Below are 14,410 nucleotides of genomic sequence, written 5' to 3' on the forward strand. Positions count from 1 at the left end.
TAATAACATCTCCGCAAATTTCATTATAGCTCTATGAAATAGATTCTTTAAAGGCCAAAGCAAAACAAACAAAAACAAAACAACACATGCACATTGCTTAACCAAGTTTGTAAATTAAGCTAAAGAATCAAAAAGTTGTGTCCGGATTTCTAACATCATACCCGCAATTGAACAAATAGAGTTGCTCTGCCCTTAAGTCAAATACATGTCTCTGGTATTTAAATGCACCGTTGTTCGTCTGATTTCTCCCTTTCCTCTATAATCAGCACCACGTTCTCCTTACTGGTCAGATGGATGGAGTGGAAAGAATGGACTTTAGCATCCAGCAGAGCTGGCTGTGAACGCCGCCCCACCACTGACCGGACCAGCAGTTAGCTCCTCCCATCTCAGTTCTCTCCCACTAAAAGGGGCTCGTGATATCTACTCAACAGGGCTGCTGTGGAGAAAATGGGGTTTTAATGAGATGCTGTATATAAAATTCACAGTGCACGCTAAGGGCTGAGTATCACATGCTAAGGGCAGCTTGCAAAGCCCTTTCACTTCCATGGAACTGTCATGGCAATATAATCCCATTCTTTTTTAGTGAGTAAGGATATAAGGGCCTCAGAAGGTGAGATGATTTTCCTAAAGTCCACTAACCAGTGAGAGTGAGCGAGGCTCCGGCACCCAGGGCCACCTCCTGCCTGGTCCAGCAAGTTAAGCGATAAATCTCTACTCTTCAAACTAGTACAGCAGGGGATGAAATCCTTCTAGTGAACCCTCTTATTTTTCTTATGTATCTCACCCTCCTAATGCGAACGGCAAATGTGCAGTTTGGAATAGCCTTGGCCGTGGGGATGATCAGAGCCAACCGAAGGGGACAGCAATGCTCAACCCCTGGGGAAGGAGGCACAAAACAGGCGGCACGCTTGCCTCTACCCCGTAACCACTCTCCAGAAGAAGCCAAGCCATGGCTGCCCCCACTGGGACAGGTAGACGGGCACACGCTCTGATTTGGGGGAATGCAGGGAGCCATTTCCCCGCCTGAATTTGGTGCAAATTACAAATTCTTAAAGAACTTCCCTGGGCATTCCGACTTTACCATTTACAATCTCTTGCTGCCTCTGAGAAGCAGAGCTGTCACGGACGCCCAGCAAACCGAGGTGGCCACCTAGACGGACCGGCACACGGGGCCCCCGCTGCAGCTTCAGGAAGACGGCAGCCCGCCCTCCGCCCCGTGCCCTCTCGAGGCTGGTACCTCTGTGACAGCTTACCAGTTACACTGACTTCCAATGAGTGCTGCTGCACGAGGTTTCGTGGACCAGGACGCCCCACAGTCACTTATGAAGACTGTCACGGGGTTAGGGACAAAGGGTCCAGGCGCTATGATTTGTCTGAAACACACCACACCCACCTCGTGCATAAAAAGGCCTGGATTTTTCAGTTCTAATATTCAGCTGAAAATAACGTTTGGAATTTGGTTTCCAAAAAAATTGCAGCTTTGGGGAGAAAAAAAATCATAACAATATAAAAAAAAATCAAATTATTTGTTAAAATCCCGACAGCCTTACTTGGGTGTGGGTATTGCCAAGCACTATCTATCTGCCTTGAGTGCGCACAGGTACAACCTGCGTGGCCCCTGACTTGTGGTTTTAGTTAAATTTTTTTGCTGGATTTCAGCAATGTGACAGTCCAGTCTGTTACATTACTCTGGACTGCTTCTTACTGATGGGGGGGTCTCAAAACAATCACCTCATACGGAACAATGCCCACATCATACACATTTATCTGAGACTTTACCACCAACCCATCTCTAAACTTTAACGTTAACTAAATAACAGAAAGGAAGTAAAAACATTTAAACTAGGACAAAAACCATGTTCAATAAAGGGTTTGGCAATTCCGATCAAGCTTCTAGAAAACAACAAACCAATAAATACAAAGTAACCACAGCCACGCTTCCCCGGGGTGAGGAGAACAGGTGATGACCTAGGGAAGGGGCGCACAGACAGACATACCCTCAAGTAAAACTGAATTACATCAGAGACAATGTGGCCGTGACACAATGTAAATTTAAAACTTTTTTGCATAACGGAATCACTTCGCTGTACACCTGAAACTAACACAGCATTGTAAGTCAACTATCCCTCAATAAAAAAACAAACAAAAACACCTTTTTTTTTTTTTTTAAAGCCTCAGACATAGAAAATTGTTTTTAAATCTCACCTGAGGTTACTGGTTGGATAATCAGCCTTTCCATGTTGGAAACTCATCTATAAAAGCACGACATTCGAGATCTCGCGAGGCTACTGAGGGGAGAGCAGTGCATGTCCGGCCCCATCCTGATGCCTGGAACCCCCAGGCCATGGGGCCGGGCCAGGCTTCTCATCTGACTATCCTTTACCTTGTGACTGTATGAACCGAGAAGGGAATGGATTCTAGAAAATTCCAAAGCCAGCTCAAAGCAGCTTGAGAGGTGGAAGATGGCAGGACTCCTCAAGCTATGTGACACCTGTGGCTTCTAAGCAGTTAGAACGAAACCCCCAGCCTGTGCCAGTGCCAGGCCGGGACTTCCCAAGCAGTTGCACATGGAAGAGCTTCCTCACCTGACATCTGTTTTCTGAAAACACAAGAGAACTTAGGTGGCAGCCAAGGATCTGAGAGCGTGAGGGAAGGTGAGCCACGGGGACGAGGGGGGCACTGGAGGCTGAACCAACAAAATAAGGGAGAAGGAGGTGGCGACGAGCGAAAGAATGAAGAGGAGAAGAGAATTGGGGGGCACCTGTAAAAACACACCTCCCATTTTCTCCGGTCTCCCATGTTAGTGACAAATACATTTTTCTTGGCCGTTTAAAAACATTTTTTATTTTGAAACAATATGAGACTTACAGAAGAGCTGTAAAGGACAGAGAGTTCCCGTATTATCTTTCCGTCAGTTTCCCCTAATGTTAACATCTTATAGGTCAAATACAGTTTTTGTTGCCCTGTTCTTCATGCTATTATCAAGAACAGCAGAAGATTGATTAACAAAACTAATAATCCCTTCTTTACTCTCAGCAGTTGGAAGCCGGGATCTGGGTGAAAACACTAACGCCTGCTTGTGCGAAGGGCTCCCAGGCAGAGTCCCCCGTCTCCCCACCTCCCCTCCCCTTCCCCACCTCCCCTCCGCCAGCCGCCCAGCCCCTAGGAGGGTGGCATGGAAATCTACTCAAAGCGGAGAGCACGGGGGAAATTGCCAAATGACTCGGAACACTTTCTCAGAATTTTTTTTTTCTTTTTAAAAGTGAAAGCGGCTACCCCATGGGGCTGGGACATTATCAAAAGGTGAGAATCTGCTATGAGTAATGAAAGGCACAAAAAAGCGCTCAGGCTCAAATACACCTTCACTGACCCAGCACAATCAGAAGGTTCATTCGACTACCGTCTGTACGTACACAGAACATTTAAAGGACTATCTCGGAGCTCTCAACAACGGCTCACAGCTGAGAGCACCTTTGTGAAGGAGATTTTAGTGAAGGAATGAACAAGCAGTATGATGCTATCCCCATTCTTGGCAGATATTACAGATAAGACGGATACAGACGCCTGGTACCCAAGCAGCGGCCGGCCAGAATTAGACTGTAACCATGGCTGTAAATCCTTCCAAAGAAAGGGAAGGAGCGAGCAGCAGCTAAGACCCAGCTCACCTGCTGATGTGGAAGCGGCCGGGGTGATGCTCTCGGAGGAGAAACACAGGGGCTGCCTGATCACCCCTCAGACAGAGCACGCAGACCGCCCCTCCTGGTCCTCAGACAGCGGCTCACTTTACAAAAATGAGTTTTCCACAATTTTGCTTTGGAATCAAAATTTAAATTCGTGTCCCCCCCCCCAAATCACTTTTTTTTCACTAATTACAGAAAATAAAACTTTTTGAAATGCTCTGACAGCAGCACACAGTGTTATAGTTGGTGTCAACAATCTAGGGATGTCTGCCCACCACCATCAATATGGCCTCCTTGTCTCAACCTAGCAGTGTTTTGCCATCTAGGGAGGGGTTGTTACGTATCTGATGGGCCTCGATCTCCTAGCACGTTAAAAGAATCAAGCACTGATAGACAACCCCACCCAACCAAGTAGACTTGAAGATGAAAACAAAGTTCAAATGTCACTCGACTACACAAACGCAGTGCTTTACTTATTGTAGGTACTTGATAATTGATTCTGTCATGTCCATAATATTAAGTCAAGACAGAAGCTAGATGATTCAGATGTTCACTCCAAGTCAGAATTCTGAACCCAGAGTTCATCGATTCCTAAGGGGGAATCCACGGATAAACATCATAAGATCAATGAGCTCCCTGGAATCGTGGGTGACTTTTTACGTATGCATTTGAGCAATTTTCTGAGCTTCCACAGATGCTCAGAGCCAGGATGGGCTGCCAAGATGGACAGACCCAGCCCCCAGCTGCACAGACACAGATGTGTGATGACTTATCCAAGGACAAAGGGACTTCCTTGTGAGACCTGGGGCAAAATCCCATGTGTCCTTCCTCTGAGACCACCTTACGTCCAGGAGGCTTCCCCTGGGCATACACAAGAGCCTGCAAACGGCGTTTGCTGAGGTTAGGGTTTGGCCTGAGAAACTCAGACTCCCTGCTTTCTTCTCCTCCAAAAAGCAAAAAGCTATACTCAAGTCTCTATAGCTCTCTATGTCCAATCCAGGAGGCCCAGAAAGAAAGATGGAGAAATAGAAGGCCGAACGCCGAAGAGGATGAGGATGGGGGATTGATGGAGGCTACGACCTCTCCCCCACGACCGTATCCAAAAGCACGCGGTCCACGCGGTCCACTCCTCGGCCAGCACAGAGCACAGGGAGCTTGCCGCCCAGCCCCCTGCTTGGCTAGTCCGGGCGCCAGGACCGAAGGAGAGACCTCAAGGAGCAGGGTGAGGCCCCTGCCCAGCCCCGAGGTGCGGGGGCCGGCGGGCTACTCTGTCTGCCTTGGAAAGGACCAACACACCCCTCTGCGGTCGCATCCCAGGGAGGACAGGAGCGAAACCGCAGCCCCCCGCTGTTCCGAAGGGGAGGAAGAGGAGGGAGGGGCCCGCACCAGAAGTAAGTGTGGCGAGCGGTCATCGGGTTAAGACCCGGCCTGGCCCCGCAGCCTCTCTGTCGTCGCGTCGGGATCCACCCTGGGGGGCCTTGGCTCTGGGGAGCCTCCAGGTGGCTCTCCGGTGAGTCAGCGCCCGCAGCGTGCGGAGGGGCTGTGCTCACCCCGTCAGCAAGTACAGCCAGAGCGCGTCTACCTGCCGGGCCCCGACGGCACGGCCGCCCGCGGACGACTCCCGCCGCTGCCGCTCGGGGCCTCCGCCTCCTCCTTCCCCACCGTGTGACTCCGCAGATGCCTCGCCATGACAACTTCTTCTTTTGCCCAGAAAAACAGGATGGAAAGGGAGAGCCTGGAGGAGAGCGAGAAAGCAGGGGACGGAGGCTGGGGAAGCAGAGGGCTGGGGACGACGGAGGACAGAGTGAAGGAAGAGGCCAGAGGGACACGGAGCCAGCGAGGTCACAGGAAAGCCCCGCCACCGGGGCACAAAGGGAAGGCGGCTGAGGGAGCTCCCGAGTCCTTCCAGCCCCGCGGAGCAGGGGCGCGGCGGCCCCAGGCCTCCCCGCGCCCTGCTGCCTGCGCACGGGCACATCCCACGTGAGCGCAGGGCCCGGTCCCCTGGGCGAGCCAGCCCCGCGTCGGAGCTCTAGGAGCCCCCAAGGCAGAGGCTCAGGCCTTTGGGCCCTCATCAGGCATCACCCAGCTGGGGGCAGCTTCTGGGTCTCCGGCCCCAGGTGGCCCACAGCTCAGCCAGCAGTGACAGCCCCCTTCCACTGGCCGGTGTGTCCCTGGACAGACCCCTAACACAGACCCCTTTAGGACCACAGCCACGTCGATGGGGGTAGGGGCTGTGAGAGGAAATGGAGAGAGAGGCCAGCACCACTGAGATTTCTTCCCCCTGCCACCGTGTCCCCTCTTCCACTGGGCACGCCCTCCTGTTCCAGACTGCGGCCAGGAAGCCACCCACGCGGCGTTTTCCCGCTGCAGGGCGTGATGCCACCCCACGCCTCAGCTCGCAACGGGCCCTCCCATGCCCGGCACTGAGATTTGGTTTTCTTTCTTTCTTTCCTTCCCTCATTTGACACTGTGAGTGGCATCGAACCCTGTGGGACAGAGTGTATAAATGATCCTTGGCCACAAAGAAGACAGGGATGTCCCTTCCTGCCACTCCAGCAAAGACGTGGCACCTCCCCGGCACATCAGCCCGAACGATCGAGGACGGACCAACAAGAGCAGGGGGCTAATACCCTGAAGCTAGGAAAATGGGAAATTAAAAAACAAATCCAGCAAACTACAAAGAGATCAAATGGCCTTTCAGACGCCAATGAAAATGAATCCCAGTCATTTCAAACAAGTTCACCAACTTGCCCCCAAGTCCCTGCCAAAAGGAAGTAGGGTGCTAGAAATGTAGAACAGTGCATTGGAGAGCTAATGGGGAACTCAGCTCTACTGTGATCCCTCCCAGCCTGTGTCCTTCTGTGCCCTTGGTGACTCTCTCTGCCCTGAAGTGATGCCTCTCTTCCAAAAGGCGAAGAGTCTGCAAGACCTCCTAAGCATCTGTCATTCACAGCTCACTCCTGCTAAGGATAAAGGCAAACCTAACATACACTGCTTTTATTCATTCATTTGAACGGCCCTTTAGAACAGGTCATCAATTCACAACAGTCTACCTAAGAAAAGTAAGCTAAAAGATGGGCAGGCTTTGTCTCCATGCAGATGACAAAGAGCTAAGAGGACTCCATGGCCAAGGCCCTCGGTTTCCAATTCTTTTTTATCTCAGGGGACAGCGCAGCAGGATTTGACCACAGACACTAACTTCAAGAAGACCGGGTAGGCAGCCTTGTGGCTAAGTCATGCATTAGGTGAGCAGAGTGGGAAAGCATTCAAAACATGCAAATGTATGAGCCACGTCGGGAAGGGGGTTTGCTGCTCACCTAATAATCTCTCCTGTCTGGGCTTCTAGTCATCCACGATCCTCTCCACTACACAGGCTTGGAGCTATTGTTATTTTTACTTACAGATGAGGACACAGAGGCTTAGAAAGACCAGGTACCTTGCCCCAGGGCACGCAGTGGTAAAGCCTGGTGGCCCAGGATACAGATTCAGGTTTCCAACTACTGAGATCAAGAGTTCTTTCTATTATACCACTACCTACAAGAAAAGGCTACCCGGAATTGAATCACTGTGAAAGATTACTGTCTCACTACTGGGGAACATCAGCCCCAAATCGTTTTTCAGGGACAATGGGTTTGCCTTGAGGATGCAACCACCCTGTTCATTCCTATAGGAATTATGTCAGATAGCATGCATTTAGAAATAGGCATGTTTAGTTTTTGAAAAAGGATCATGATTATATTAATCTATTCAACAGCAGCCATGGAGGAAGACTACTATTTACAAATAAATTCTATTTTCGCTGGACTTTTTAACAAAAGCATCTTACAACCAAGACATCCTGAAAAAATGCAGGACACTCAAAGAAAGGTAAGAAAGATATGTAGTTAAAAATGCTGAAAACTAAATCACACGATCCACGAATCTTTTTCTTTTCCTGTAGCTTCTTAGAGATGCAAGCTCTTAAAAGCAATTCATGCAAAAAACTCAAAAGGTTAAGCTAAGTGGGTGAGCAGGCATTAAATATTAAACGCAAGTTATGTTCATGCTGGTACCGAAACCTAATCATCAGTGCATGTCCCTTTTTTTCTGCCTTGAACAAATAAACAGGACAAAATATATTCTAAACATGATTAAATTGCTAAGAGCACAACACACAGTTGTCAAGGCTATATGTCTCCAGATCCTCAGTGCTCTCTGTTCTATCAACACAACGCCTACAAACTGCAAAAATAATCACTGCCAAAGCTACCCTAGGTGATTACATAAAGTTTTTCTAAAAAGCTGAAAAAAGAATATTTAATCAGGAATCACTAAAGTAAAACACTGCTTACCTTATAGAAAACGGGTTTCACTCTTGTGGATTTTCTTTTACAGCATTAAGCCCAATACAAGTATGTACAACACTCCAAGAAAATTTGACAAAGCATAAAATTATTTACTGTCTTCAAATTATCCTTCTCTCTTTTCAAACATATTTTACAGAGTAAATCTTTGAAATTTCCTTAGGACTTTCTGATATCTTTCTATTTCAAAAGGACAAACCACTTCAGAGATCCATTTAGAGATCTATGCATCCTTGGAATGAGAAAGGAAAAGTTGACAGTGCCACCGAACAACTAGTATCCAAAAGAAATTCTCTTAATCCTGAGCTGTAAAGAGTGCTTGAAGATTACTGCCAGGATCCCTTCCGGAAAGAAAGGCTTATCTTGTCTGCATAACAGTCTTTAGACATTTTAGAGTAAAATCAACTTTCAAGACAGAGAAAAGAAAACCATGCAAGCATGCCTACATTTGGATCAGAATGCACATCCCTGAGAATCAAAGCCCTTGTTTACTTACATGCTGTACATAGAAAGGAAAAGTTCAAAGAAACCTGCACCCTCTGGGAGAAATGATTCCATCTAAGTCGGCTGCTGGGAAATGAGTAAGACACACGTTCTCTCTCACTCTCACCCCAGGCAGTGAAAAAAATCCCAAACTGTTCTTTCAAGTCACATTCACAAGGGCTTCCTAGCGCCACCAAGCTCTTCCTCGAAGGCAGCCTGGGGATTGGGGAAGGCTCACCCCCTTGCTCTGGATTTCCACCCCATGCCCTGAACCCGCCTGCTCTGGGAAGGTGCCAGGTTAGGGCACACAGGGAGACGGCAGAACCACGAAGTGCCACATCTTCAGAGCCAGCTCAGAGGGTGGCAAACAAAGCAAGCGGCACTTCTGTGGTGACTGCTTTACACACCTCAAGTTCCCAGAACAAACCAGAAACTCCTTCAACCCCCTCACCTCCAAAGGAACTGTTTATTCCTTTCAAACCCCAAACTATTACAGTAGTGCGAGCTGATTGCTAACAATACTGAAAAAAAAATTCCCCACAACGGAGAGGTTGACAGGGGTACACAAAGAGCTGTGACAGTAATAGGCACCCTTGAGGAGAAAGAAGGCAATCAATTATGAACCATTTGCAGAAATTGCGGGGCTGTCAAAAGCCCTACTTACAGCTGTGCTTCATCAAGCCAGGCTGCATTTGATTTTCAAGGGAAATTATTCCTGTTTCTCAAGTGTAGAATATTGTTAGTAAAAATATCCCAAACAGCCCAGGTTCAACCAGGGTCTTATCTGAAAAGAAGTTAATGACCCCTGAGAAGGCTGACGGGCCAGCATGAGAAGCCCAGGAACCAGAGGCAGGTCTCCCCTCTGGGGCGTGACCACCTCCTGTGGGCACCATGGGACAGCGCCAGGGCCATCCCGAAAGACCCAGGACCAGCACCCGCTGGACAGGCATCCTAAAACTCCCAAATCACAGTTTGGAAAATAGAAAAGCATTGCTTTTAGATATAACCTGCTGTTTCTAGGAGGCTAAACATAATAACAGAAGAGAAATTTTATTTTTTAATTCTTCAATTCAAAACTTCCTTTTCACTACTATCCATCACAATGATCACTTTTGATGATCACAGATTCTTTTTTCCCCAAGGAACAAAGAATATGTAAACCGAGTAGCTGCTAGGCATCTGCTAGGATTTTTTAAAAATATACTGAAATCCATTATTATAGACAGATATCTTCAAATTTGAAAAAGGTGAGCTGGTAACTGCTCTAGACTTGAGAGGAATCTGGCAGCAAATGCTTAACATGCTAATATTCTTTAATATTTTTTTCTGCTGTGTTCCTTGGTATCCTTTGCTTTCTCCTTTAATCATCTTAGCAATGAAAATTAGAGCTCAGAGAGCTCCAATTTCAAGCTGAACTGCAGCTTTCACTCCTCTTCTAAATTTCTAACTGATGCTCCAATGTTCCTCTTATAAACCTTTGTTTAGTTATGATAGGCATTAAGAAATAGAAATGGAAATAGCCTCAACATGGTAACTTTCTGCAGAGTTATTTGATTGAATCTTCACATAAAATAAAACCTGGAAAAGAATTTAATTTCCTCCTTAAGAATTTTAATGGGGAACTCAAACATCGTAACAGAGAGGAAACCATTATCCCTAATGGCGTTAACGATCTCCCCAACGCTGCCACCTGCGCCAGCGCCTCACAGCCACGCTGGCCTTAAATAGAGAGCCTAGCTTCTTGAGTGTTAACTTAGCATTCGCCTTTTTAAAAAAAGTCAAGACACAGCAATCCAAACACATCTATTCGATGCTCTAGGATCCACTGCTTCCAAAAAAATGATGAATTTGAACTACAATATTGGGTTCCCACAAGTAAATAACCCACCAGAGACAGAACAGAAAGACTAAAAATGCTGATGACTGCAGTTTAGTAAAAGAAATTGCTTCCTGGGGGCATAACCAGGCCAGTGAAAGTAGCTGAGTATTTGGTTTGTATGAGGAATTGAGAAGAAAGAAAAGGGAGATTTTGGAGGAGGTGGATAGGGAATCGGAGGGAGGAATTCAGGGGGTAAGAAAGGTAAACAGAGAAGAGAGGTGAGGCCAGGTGCCAGTGGCCGCTTGAACTTGCTCTGAAGCTGGCAGGCTCTATCTCACCCGATCCATGCATCCCACACTGATCACCACCAGTCACCTGGGGCTGGGCCAGTGGCCAGTCACCCAAGGACCAGCTCCTAGGAGTATTGGTTGAAACCCAACTGGGGTGTGGTCCTGCTGTAAATTTTTTAAATACCCGTCATAGTTTATATTTCCTCCATTCTTGTTTCGTATTTAAGACAAAAGGAAGAAATATAAAACAGAGTTATAATCTCAAAGTCAGTTAAAACTGAACTGTGTACTTACGAAGATCATGTCAGACAGACAATTTCTGAAAGGAGAGCTAACTAAGAACAGTTAAAAATGTAGGAAAGGAATGGAATGTGACAAGGGTTGGTGAGGATGTGGAGGAACTGGAACCCTCGTACGCTGCTGGTGGGAATGTAAAACGGCACAGGGCTGTCTGTGCAAGTGAGTTGGGCTGTTCCTCAAAAAAGCTAAACATAGAATTACCACATGACCCAGCAATTCCACTCTGAGTGGCATACACAAAAGAAGTGAAAACAAGGTCTTAAACAGATATTTGTATGCCAATGTCACTGCAGCGTTACTCACAACAGCCAAACGGTGGAAACAACCCACGTGTCCATCAACAGATGAATGGATAAACAAAATGTAGTGTGTGTGTGTGTGTGTGTGTATATATATATATATATATATATATATATATATATATATATATATATACACACACACACACACACACACAATGGAATATCATTCAGCCATAAAAGGAGTAAAGTTTTGATACATGCTACCACATGGATGAACCTTGAAAACATTATGCAGAAACAAAAGGACAAATATTATACGATCACACTCACATGAGGTAACCAGAATAGGCAAATGAGACAGAAAGTATAAGAGGTTTCCAGGCGACTAGGGGGTGGGATGAATGGGTGGTTATTGTCTAATGGGTACTGAGTTTCTATTTGGCAGGATGAAAAAGTTCTGGAAATGGATAGTGGTAATGGTTTGCACAATATTGTGAATGTTAATGCCACGAAGTGTACACTTAAAAATGGTGAAAATGGCAAATTTTATGTTTTATATATTTTATAACAAAATGACAACATTCCAAAAATAATTTATCTTCAGCCAAAAATAAATGTAGTAAATGAATACAATAGTAATTTTTATGTGACCCTCAGAACACCTGAGCTTAGATTTTTCCTAGTCAAACCATCCTAGTATACGAATGGCCACGTTTGCACTACTCTTTGGTGGCATGCCAGAAGTCATGCAGGAGGTTGGGCCAGGGTCAAGGATTCCTACTAGTACTTCACTTCAAATAAAGAAGGAAACTATTTTCTTTAAAGAAAAAAAAAAAATGTTTGTATTGACTGTTGTACCTAGGGATAGGATAACTCCATCTTTTTCTCCCCGCCTCAGGTGCAGGTGGGAATTAACACTCGCCTGCCAGGTCCTTGTTTGAGATTTGGGACAGCATCTTACCCTGAACGTCTGCTCCTTCTTCTCCCTGTGGGAAACCTGATCCAGCGTGCCATCAGTCTGACTCCTTTTCAGGCCAGTTGTGATGTCAGGGACGTTGCTGAAATCTGCATGAAAAGTGAGAAAAACATAGGTGAGTTTGGCCATCTGCAAAGAATAGTAGTGACTGACTTAGAGGCTCAGATAGAGAAAGAGAGGAAAAATAAAATTAACTAACAACCTAGAAGGCAGGACATCATTGTCCTTAGTGATACTGATGTTACCATATGCATAGCTGGTCTTCTGAAACAGATCTGGGCTCTGGCTAATTGAAGAAGCAGCATCTGCCTGTTTTGGTCAAAGGAGGTCAATGACCAATCAAAACAATGACTTAAATGCCTGGCCACTCTTGTCACTGCCGTGCAAACTTCACTAAGTACACTATTATACAGTGTTGGTACTTCCCTTCCTTTATTTTTGGCTAAGTGAGGGCAAAATCACCAGGGATACCTGGGAAAACCAATGATGTAACACCATAGATTCTTATTACTATCCACAAATTGCTCATTTGCGAGCATAATTCTTCTTTTTCTGGCATCGACCACAATTGCATCCTAAATTGAAAGTCCCAAGAGGAACAGTAAACCTTTGTTAACTTCCAGAGTAAGGGTTAAGAAACAATATAGAAGGTGAGTAGAGCATGTGGCTTTCCAACCTACACTTATACACATATGCCATCCTCAACAGTTCTTTCCAGGGGTTCTCAAATTAACAAATTCAAGAAAGATGGAAAGACCAGCCTCTATCAAAATATTACACAGATTTTCATTCTAATTTTTTTATTTGGTAGCCTATATCCTCTCAACTAGGTGAAACCAGATGGTTTCTGATCTCAGTCAGCTACAAAAAGAAGTCATCGATCTCATACCTGTCTGAGTCGATCTAGGCAGAAAAGTCATGGATAGACATTGGCAAACCATCCAGCATGATGGAGGCGAGGACAGTGGTCTCCAGGAGACCTTTAGAAGCTATGGGAGGAGGTTGATGGAACTCATGGACAGAAACGCTGGTCCATGATCCAGGCTGATGTCACCAATCACTACACAAGAGGAGACCTAAAGAAAATGTCGTAACGGTCTACAGAATTCTGGAGCTCCAATTTCTTCTTCCTTTTACTTCTTCTAACACCTTAACCCTGCCCAGAAAAGGACCACGCCGTCTATTTCACATAAGGAGATACAGACAAGGGAGGTAGCAAGGCTTTTATGTCTTAGGTGACTGGGTAGATGGGAAGAGTACGGGCTGGGAGTGGGCGTCACAAGCTCAGCTTGGGCAAAGCTGATTTGGAGATGCATGTGGGTCACCCAGTGCAACATACCCAGGAGTCCAGTAGCACAAGAAAGGTCTGCACAGGGACGTGGCTTTGGAGCCATCATCATACACTTGGCAGTGAAGCCACGGGGATGGATGGTGCCTCCAGGGAGAATGTGCAGAATGGGACAAGAGGAGGCCCAGGGAGAGAACCCTGGAACCGCTAAGGCACAGTGTGCCGGACAGGAGGTACCTCTCTCTTTAGAGAGAAGCAACAGCCAGAGAAGCACAAGGAAATCAAGAAAGAGCAATGCCACAGACGCCACGCAATGTAAAAATACATTACCTAGGCAACAGAGTCAGATTTGCATTATTGCTGCCTTTACCTTATAAATAAAAAGCTCCAATATTTCCAAAGAGTTGTATTAAGTATAGGAAATACAACACACAATCAATGCATTTATTCGTGATGATGATTTCTACAGCGCCTGCTCTGTGTCAGGTAGGTACTACGTTCTGGGGATACAAAGATGAAAGCGACCTCAAGTCCCCTGAAGAGCTCAGAGATGGCGCGGCCACAAGGAGCCTTGGAGCCCGGAGGCGCCAGATGGATATGCTGGAGAAAATAACATGGTTGATGTCAAAAGCGGAAGCGAATTCTGAGTCATCTCTTCAATATATTCACACAACTTTGGAACTTCCTTAAACGCTGAAAATTCCCAGAACCACCTTTTACCTCTTACAAAGGCAAAGTGTTTTCCTGCTAGCAGAACATGCCATGCCCTTCCTGTCAAAATCCTGCTCACCCCAGGACCAGAGGCTTTACTATGAATCGGTGAGGCTCTGCAGGCACCTTTGCAGCCCCTTAACTGCAGGGAGGCCCCTGGTGTGGCCTGGGTCCTCTCTGAGGCAGGGCTTGGGCAGGAAGGATCACGGGACCCAGCTCCCACCGAGGCTGGCCCCGGGGACCCCTGAGAACGCAGCTCTGCAAGATAGGACGTCTCG

At 46.6% G+C, this 14,410-nt stretch overlaps 1 protein-coding gene across 6 annotated transcripts in view; it reads right to left on the bottom strand.

Annotated features, from left to right (window-relative positions):
* Positions 1-14,410, bottom strand: part of TIAM2 (TIAM Rac1 associated GEF 2) — a 236,410-nt gene that overhangs the window by 28,110 nt on the left and 193,890 nt on the right. For 5 of the 6 annotated variants that reach the window (XM_059940941.1, XM_059940942.1, XM_059940943.1 and 2 more), the window contains one exon: positions 12,119-12,222. In XM_059940941.1, the coding sequence (XP_059796924.1) occupies positions 12,119-12,222 (104 nt within the window). Of the gene's footprint in view, positions 1-8,519; positions 8,611-12,118; positions 12,223-14,410 lie in introns of those variants that run through there. The other variant, XM_059940945.1, reaches the window with a different exon arrangement.

Source organism: Balaenoptera ricei, chromosome 12 (assembly GCF_028023285.1).
Source record: "Balaenoptera ricei isolate mBalRic1 chromosome 12, mBalRic1.hap2, whole genome shotgun sequence".
Lineage (NCBI taxonomy): Eukaryota > Metazoa > Chordata > Mammalia > Artiodactyla > Balaenopteridae > Balaenoptera > Balaenoptera ricei.